General features: G+C 35.6%; 1 protein-coding gene across 2 annotated transcripts in view; it reads left to right on the top strand.

Annotated features, from left to right (window-relative positions):
• The window catches only part of OLR1 (oxidized low density lipoprotein receptor 1), an 11,539-nt gene extending 8,530 nt beyond the window's left edge, over positions 1–3,009 (top strand). For both annotated transcript variants that reach the window (XM_039874299.1, XM_039874300.1), the window contains exons 4-6: positions 1,471–1,610; positions 1,911–2,026; positions 2,282–3,009. In XM_039874299.1, the coding sequence (XP_039730233.1) occupies positions 1,471–1,610; positions 1,911–2,026; positions 2,282–2,426 (401 nt within the window). In that variant the 3' untranslated portion in view covers positions 2,427–3,009. The remainder of the gene's footprint in view (positions 1–1,470; positions 1,611–1,910; positions 2,027–2,281) is intronic.
• The last annotated feature ends 6,509 nt before the right edge of the window (positions 3,010–9,518 follow it).

Genomic DNA, 9,518 nt, shown 5'->3' with positions numbered 1-9,518 from the left:
GATGAGGAGGAGGATGTGGGAGTTCTTTAAAATGTCCATAAACATATAGACATTGGCATATTTTACCTATTGCTTAAGGCCTCAGTTGGTGCTTTGGACCAAAAACTTCTCCTTATTTTCTGAAATCTTATTGAAATTGAGAAAGTCATTTTGTATCAATATACTGTTCTACCTAGAACATCTCTATCCCAAAGAAATATTGTTTGTGCTGCATTTGCAACATTAAATTTTCTAGTAATTACATTAAAAAATCAAAGGGTAACATGAAATTAATTTAATAAAATATTTTATTTAACCCAATATATCTGAAATATTTTTGCAACACTAATCAGAATGCAAATTATTAATGAGATATTTTACATTCTTTCTTCATACTAAGTTTTTAAAATCAGGTGTGTATTTTACATTTACAGTACCTCCTACTGTAGACTAGACATAATCCAAGTACTCAAGAACCACATATGGTTCACGTACAACATGTGTCTAAAATCAGAAAGCACAGTATTTAAGTCTAAATCCATTATTCAAAGACCTGAAATTTTTAAATATATAAGCATATCTTTTTAGTAGCAGAATGGCTATTAAAAAGACATTCTCCCAACTCTCACTTTCATTATTCCAAACTTAACTTTAAAAAATAGATGAGACCCCTACATATACTGCCTACAAGACATTCACTTCAGATTAAAAGTCACACATAGACTAAAAGGAAGGGGATGGAAAAAGATGTTGCCTTGATGGACCTAGAGGGTACTGCGCTGAATTAAATGGGTCAGATAGAGAAAGACAAATGGCACATGATTTCACGTACATGTGAAATCTAAAGAACAAAATAAGAAACAACAACAACAAAAGTGGAAATAAACTCATAGATACAAAGAATATTTTGTATCTAGATGGGACAGGGGTTGGGAAGACTGCGAAAAAAGGTAAAGGGATTAAGAGGTATGAATGGATAGTTGCAGAATAGACATGGAGCTATAGAGTGTAGCATGGGGAAGATGGTTAAAAATGTTGTAATAAATGTGTAAGAGGGAAGAGGGGTACTAGATTTAGTGGGATGATCGCTTTGTGAGTTATGTGGATCTCTGATCACTGTGCTGTACAACTGAAACTGGTATATTATTGTGTGCCGACTATAATTGAAAAAAAAACCTCATTGAACTGCACGATGTAAACAAAAAAATAGATGAGATTCTAAAAGTAGATCCCAGCTCAAGCCTCGTTTTCTTTTTTAACAGCCTGCTTTTTAATTTAGCTTACGAAAATCAGAATGTCTTTTCTTTTTCTCCGAAAAATGGAGAAATAAAGACTCTGAGGCTATTGAGGAATTTGCAGAATCTGGATTTAATTCTGATTAAGAAGAGATGGTATGCGTGGGAGAGTCCCAAGGGAGAGACTTGATTTAAGAATTATAGAAATATTTTTACTCAAGCATAACACACTAATTATATATAACATACTTCCTAGGTCCTTGTCCCCAAGACTGGCTGTGGCATGAAGAACACTGTTACTTATTTTCCTCCAACTCATTTAATTGGGAAAAAAGCCAGAAGGACTGCTTGTCTTTGGATGCTCAGATGTTGATAATTAATAGCACAGATGACCTGGTGAGTTTTTATGGACGTGTGTTGAGCTGGAGTATGGGCTTAGAGAGAAATAAATCAGTTTAGGCCCTCTGTAGAGAAAGTTTCTTGAGTTAGTATACCTGTTTTCTAGCCTAGCCTAGTTACTAATTACATAGATGACTTTTAATGGACAGGTTACGAAGTATCCCTAGGCTTTAGTAAATATTTCTGCGAAATCATTGAGGGAGTGGAAAGATCTCTTTTGGTTCTTTAGTTTTGCAAATCTAATCTAAAATGACTGTGTTAACTCCACCATCAACTCAGAAATGTCACTCCCTACAGGAATTCATCAAGCGAGCAAGTGCCCATTCCAGTTCTCCGTTCTGGACCGGGCTGTCCCTGAGGAAGCCCAGCCACTCATGGCTCTGGGAAGACGGTTCCCCTTTGATGCCCCATGTGTAAGTTTCTTATTTTTTCTTTAAGTGTTCTGTACATAGCAGAACTTACTAGTGAAGTTACTGCAGCATATCAGACAATGTCCTCTTCTTGCCAGAGAGAAGTTTGGGGAAATTTGTGACACTCTCCTTCCCTAACCCTCTCAACTGAGGGACTTGCCCTTCTCTGAGTTTTCCTTCCCATTGTCACTGCAGATTTGAAGCTTTAAGCATGAATGTCAGTAAATCTACTTTTATTTTTTTCCTCCCCACCCCCAGGTTTAGACTCCAGGGAGCCGTTTCCCAGAGGTATCCTTCAGGCACCTGTGTATATTTACAAAGGGGAGCTGTTTTTGCTGACAACTGCATTTTGAATGCATTCAGTATATGCCAGAAGAAGGCGACTCTATTGAGAGCACAGTGAATTTGAAGGCTTTGGAACAAAAGGAGAAGCCGATCTTTGAATTCTCTTCTGGAATTTAAGCTATTTTTCCTCACTTAGGTGCAAACCGTGAGAGCCCTGAGAACTGATATTATCTGACTGTAGAACATTTTAGCAGGAAGTGGGGCTCCAGCTGTCTGACACCTTTATATCAAAAGTTTTGATTCTATCTCTGTCTACATTTTTTCACCTAGCTGGTCCTAAGCCTTCCTGCCAGCCCTTGGCCCCTCTTCCCTTTTTCATTTTAAAGGTTTGCTCCTCTCCAAGCCTTGGAACCCTCTCTACCTCAGTGCCATTTTCTCTTCACCCTCTTCAAACTGCATAGAAGATAGAACAGGCAGAACTTGCCCAACTGCGAGCAGAGGGCGAAAAAGGGGAAGCACGCATGGAAAACAGAGCAAATGAAGAAACAGAAAAGGGAAAAGAAAGGTCAGACAGGATTCAAGACACTTAACGTGTCTCCATGTTAAAAGCTACCACTGTTGGTCTTTGAAATCGTGGTCTCTCTCCAGATTCCTCCACTACTTGCACACACACAGACACACACACACAGACACACAGACAGACAGACCTGAGACACAGACAGACAAGACACACACACACACACACACACACGCACGCACATATACACACAAACTGTATCTTCACATAGGGCAATTGGGATGTCTCAAGAAGTAAACTAGTCTACAATCAAGTATAGTTCCTGAATGAGTCATTTCTTCATTTTTTTGCTACCAAAAGATAGCATAGTACCTTTAATTCTTTGGAACAGTATTTGGTAGATTCATGGGGTGGATAGTCCAGAGGGAAAAATAGTTGAATTTTTTTCCTCTAAAGTACATACCCTTTATAAATTACCTCTTTTTAATTTTGTTTTATTACGCTATAATGCAGAAACATGCAGGACCAAAAAATAATGACACTTAATTCTAAAACAAACTGAGCCAGATATAGAAATATTACTGAATAGGAACAGATGGAATTAGAAACATTTTTTTTCTATTTTCTACCTCCCTTCGTAAGTTATTCTACTTTAAAGGAAACCTTTTCATTTTGTTGTACATAATCTAGTGCCAATCTTATTTTTTAAAAAGCCATATCATTCCAAGAAAGACAAAAGATATTTTATTAACATCTTTATTAAGGTGTAATTGACATAACAAACTGAACATATTTAAAGTGAACAATCAATAAGTTTTCACATATGTAAACATGTTCCTTTGAAGTCATTGCCAAAATCAGGACAGTGAACATATCCCCTAAACACATCCCCTAAAGTTTCCTCAAAAAAACTAAAAATAGATATATCATACAACCCAGCAATTCCACTTCTGGGTATTTAGCCAAAGAAAATGAAAACACTAAGTTGAAAAGATATATGTACCCTTATGTTCATGGCAGCATTATTTATAATAGCCAAGATACGGAAGCAACCTAGGTGTCTATCAATAGACGAATGGATAAAGAAGTATGGGGCATGTGTGTATATATATACATATATATATAAATATATACATATAAACATATATAATAGGATATTACGCTGCAATAAAAAACAAAATCTTGCCATGTGACAACATATGGATGAATCTAGAGGGTATTATACTAAGTGAAATAAGTGAAGCAGAGAAAGACAAATACCATATGATTTCACTGACATGTGAAATCTACAAACAAAATGAGACAAACAAACAAAACAAAAACAGACTCATAGAAATAGAGAACAAAGGGATGGCTATGAAAAGGAAGGGGATGGGGGGATAGATGAAAAAGGGAAGAGGAATATAGTTGATAATATTGTGATAAGTCTACACAGTGATAGATGATTACTAGAATTAGCGGGGTGATCACATCGTAAGATACAAAAATGTCAATTCCCTGTATTGTATACCTGAAACTACATAACCAATATAAGATTCTGTACCAACTATGCTTACATAAAAAAATAAATTAAAGGGAAAAAGAAAACAAAATGATTTAGCAAAATCAGACAGCAGTAATGAGGTGATAGTGCCATCTACTGCTTTATATTAGGAATTTCAAGGCAAGTTAATCTGTTTTACTCGTGAGTAAAACTGAAGAATTTCTGCCGCCTGAACCTGACTCATAGTAAAAATGTGACCGATTATAGTCATGAGTGGCATAGTGTTATTTCGGTCAACCATGAACTATATAAACCTTGATGGTCTCATAAGATTATAGAGAGCCGAAAAACTCCTATCACCTAGAGACATCATAGCTGTTGTAATGTTGTAACACGATGCATTACTCACGTGTTTCTGGTGATGCTGTTGTAAATAAACCTACTGTGCTGTCAGTTGTATAAAAGCACATATAATTATGTATAGTACTTAATATTTGATAATGATAATAAATAACTCTGTTATTGGTTTATGTATTTACTATACTATACTTTTTATCATTATTTTAGAGTGAACTCTTTCCACTTATAAAAAATTTTTGCTGTAAAACAGTAGGCCGTGTTACACCAGCAGCAGGCTCATACATTTGTATTTACCTTGTCTTCATTGAAGGCAGGCTATTGCTGCAACTGAGGAAAACACTGAGAAGACAGTGATGAAGTTTTGGAAATATTCCAACCTCTATGACTGCATCAAAATCCTTGGTTTGACTTGGGGTGACGTCATCAAGGAGTGTATAAATGGCATCTGGAGAAAGATACTCAAGGGGTTCCTCCATGAATTCAAAAAATTTGCCACCAAAGATAAGGAAGTTGCAGTAATCAACAAAGCGTCATTGAGATGGCAAATGACTTGAACCTGGGTGTGGGTGAGGATGACATTGAGGCGCTCTTAGAGGTGGCTCCTGAGGAATTGTCTAATGAGGACTTGTTGAAACTGGAGCGAGAATGCATAGCTGAAGAGGCAAGAGAAAAGGAAACTAACTGCAGGAGAAGAACCCTCCCAAAAATCCACAGTGAAGATTTTAGCAGAAACTTTTGAAGACCTCAATAAGCACCTTAAAAAGTTTGAAAACATGGACCCCAATGCCAAAAGGTTTTCATTACTAGACAGAAATGTTCTTGGTACGTTATCTGTTGTTATTAGAAAATCTATGATGAAAAAAAGAAACAAACCAAGAAAACCACCATGAACATATTTCTGAAAAGTGACACCTCGTCACGAAGAGCCCTATGCAGTTCCTTCAGAAAGTGTTCAAGAAGAAGGCATTGTTACTAGAGGAGATGAAGACTCCATGTATGTTATTACCCCTGAAAACTTTCCAGTTGGACGAGATATGGAGGTGAAAGACAGTGAGATTGATCATCTTGACCCTGCGTGGGCCTAGGTTAATTTGTATGTACAGAGGACATAAAATTTTTTGATTAATTCATATTGACTTAGCTCAGATCACATACCATAGGAAACTTATTTTCATTTTTCAGTTATTCTGTACCTCTCTTATTCACCATCCAAGGGTCTCCACAGAGATTTAAAACCCATCATTATTTTACTGGTGAGAAAACAAGCAGAGAAAATTAAACAATACATCTAAAGTCAGTCAGTCAATCAGTGACAGAATCAGGAGCAACAAGGCAATGTGATGCATTTATTAGACAGAACATGGACTTTGAATTTAGATATTTTGCCAATAACTTGAAGATTTTTTCCTCTATGCAACTCAATTGTTTTATCTTGGGTTGTTTCTTGTCTTAAAAAAGAAATCAGTGAAATATATCAGATGAATATCTTCCAAATATTTTCAATTGTTTTTCTTTTAAAAGAAATTATGTATAAAATTCCCACATGTAAAACAAGCAAAATCAGAAATGCTCTGCTTGTATCAATACTGGGACCATCTAGGGACTTTCCTCTTTGGTCTGTCCTGCATCACCTTTTGCTATACTTTTCTTCCTATTACAGGTGATGCTGAGTTTAAAGGCATAAAGAAAAAAATATATATAGTCAACAATATTCAACCAAAACTTGGGTGGCCAAATCAGTAACAAAAGCAAATGCAAAGGAAGAAGAGCCACTATGGGTGGAAAAAGGGAAAATGCCACATGTAACTTAAAGCAAACAAACAAATTCACGTACAAAAAATACCTCCCACTTGAAAACACCCACATTCTTTGCTTTTCTCCATTCTCCAAAGGCAATTTAAAGATAAGTTGGTTGTGATTTTGGACTAGAACTTGGAATTATCTATAATGTATTTCTTAGTTTATAAAAAATATAATTGTTTTTTTGTTTGTTTGTTTGTTTTTTCCATTAGGCAGGACAATGGAGGCATTGTATTTGACATCAGACACAGAATACCAATGGAAATAGAAAGCTTATCATTCTGGAGTTTATAAACTGAATCAGATAATAGAACTGGGTAATTTTAGGCTATAATATATAAAGGTGCTTATATACACTTTGTACATATATTATTACTTTTAAAGTATTTTCATTTACTTTTACACATTTATTTATACATCAACCCAACATATATTTATTGATATATGAGTCAGTTAATCAGAAGCTAGTCTAAGTTCTTGGGATAGATTAGTAATAAGACAAGCAAGATTCTTAACTCATGGAGCTTACAAATATGTGGACAGGTGAGTCTAATCATCAACAGATGAGATATATTCGAATAGTATAAAGTGCTTTGAAGAACACAAGAAAAGCTGTATGATGTGATTCAGAGTAATAGGCAGGCACCCTGGTTATATTTGCTTCAGATTGAATAATCAGGGAAGACCTCCTGGAGAAGATGATATTTAAACTCAGAACTGATAATCAAGAAAAATCCCTCCACGCGAAGTTCTCAAGGCAAAGCATTTCTGCCAAAGCATAAGTTCAAGGGCCCTGAGACAAGAACAAATTGATGTGTCTCTGTGATAAAAAATGCCAGTGTTTCAAGACAGTGAAGGGGAGATGATTACAAGAAAGTTAGGAAGATACTCAAGCATTAGATTATTTAGATTCTCATAGGGCAGAGAAAATATCCAAACGAACGTTCAGCAGGCACTAAAGGGGTGGTAAATTGTAAAGAACTAAAAAATAAAATAAAATTTACAAAAAGTCAGACTGTTTTTTATTATCACCATGTGTCAGCAATACTACACATGTCAGTGATAAAATATTTCCTGAAAATATCTTTTGTTAGCCAAAGTTTTAAACAATTATTGTGGTTACTGTTAAGTTTTAAAACTATTTATTTATCTACACAGTTAATTCTTATTACCCATGGTAGTTTGTTCTATGAAGTCACAGAGAACATCGAATAGATATTGCTTCTAAGGGAAATGTAAGGTTAGGTTCCTGTGAGCATCTGGTCACAACATTTTTGTCAACAGATTAGTATACAGACTTGCTTTGTATTGTTTCTGCTTAAAGACATCTTAGGTAACATATGCTAACTAAGTGATTCATTAACACTAAACTCATGGCCAACAGCACTGTAATTCATGCTTAAATTAAAGTTACTAAAACTTTTCTGGCAGACTGGGTCGGGGCTGGGGTGGGGTGGGGTGGTGGGGAGGAGAAAGTCACTTATTTACTCTCCATTGCGCTCTCTTCTATTCTGATATGTGTTACTGAGAACTGCAGAACCCTTGGCATGTCACAACTCTGTCCAAATTTCTGCACTAAGAGACCTGTTGGCAAACTCTAGCAAGGCATTTAGTAGTTTAAGGTCATGCCCCTGAGATGGTCCCAGCCCCTCTTAAATGCCTGCCTGAGAAACCTTAAGGCTTTCAGGAGAATGTACTATTTGTTCTACTTAAAACTTGGTGATGAGGGATAGGCCCCTGAATTCCCTCTTAGAGCAGTTACTTTAGAAAGCTTGCAATTATAAATCTTTTCTCTGCCCTTTGAAATGTAAATCTAGCACCCAAAATTCTGTCTTCAAGGGCCTAAGACCCATCTTTTTGAATGCAAACATTCAGGAAGTTGGAGAGAGAACTAAGTCTTCCAGTACCTGTGGGAGGATAAAGGTGCGTAACTGCAGTGGCAGCACCACCCAGCTTCAACCCGCACCATTGCCTCCTGTCATAAAAATTAGGAGAAGTTTGTATCTCTTCCGGATAAGAATCGCACACAGATGACGTATTATTGAACTGTACATATGAAACCTATATAATTTGATTAACCAATGCCACTTCAATAAATTTAATAATAATAATAATAATAATAATAATAATAATAATAATAATAAAAGACATAAAAGAAGTCTTCAGTCTTTTGTTTTGGGGGAAGTTGAGTTCAGTTTATGCTGAGCCTTCTCTATTGTACTAGCATTACTGAAGTAACTCTGTCTTCATTGTTCCAATGTCGGATATCACCTTCATTTTGCTTGCTTCAAAATCTTGTAAATGGGTTGGGTACCTCTATAGTTTTTAGCAAGAATAAGTGTTTTCCATATCTCCTCGATTTGGACATTATTATGGCAATTGAAAAAGAGAAAAAAAAATCAAATATTTAGCATAACATTTCAGTCCCAGAATTCTCCATAAGCCGTTACTTATAAGTGTACTTATACTAAAATGGTGAAGAAGGGAATGTTGCGAAACAGAAAAGATCATGAGTTTTGCAGCAAGAGTAGGTTTTGGTTTGATTTCTTGCTTCAATATTTTTATTAGCTTCTTAAAACTGAGCAAAGGACTAAAATTTCTATGTCTTACCTTCTTCATTTAAAATCAGGAAAATAATACCTACCACAGGGACTTTTTGGAAAATTAAGATTGAATGAGAAAACATGTGCTGTGGGGAATACCTGGCTCATAGTAATTTTTCAATAAATAATTACTACTTTGTATTATTAATCCCTGACAAATCCCAAAGAAATTTGTTTCCTTTCTGTGTTGTTACAACAATGTACCTCTTTATGGCATCCTTCATATATTTATCTGTAGATTTCCTCTATGAGACAATGTTTCTTCACAGGTATCATTTACCCATGTATCCCCAGCTCCTGCCAATTGAAGAGATGGGCATTCAACAAATGTTTAGTGAATGAGCGAGAGCATGAATAAATGAATCAACATATAGTTATAACAAAGTAATGGTAAACTTAAGGTACCAAAATTGTTAATAATTTACATAGGTCAAGTCAATTAATGAT

This window comes from Pteropus medius, unplaced genomic scaffold (assembly GCF_902729225.1).
Source record: "Pteropus medius unplaced genomic scaffold, Ma_sr-lr_union100, whole genome shotgun sequence".
In the NCBI taxonomy this organism is placed as follows: Eukaryota; Metazoa; Chordata; class Mammalia; order Chiroptera; family Pteropodidae; genus Pteropus; species Pteropus medius.
Note: the sequence above shows the minus strand (reverse complement) of the source record. Positions and strands in the feature narration are given on the sequence as shown.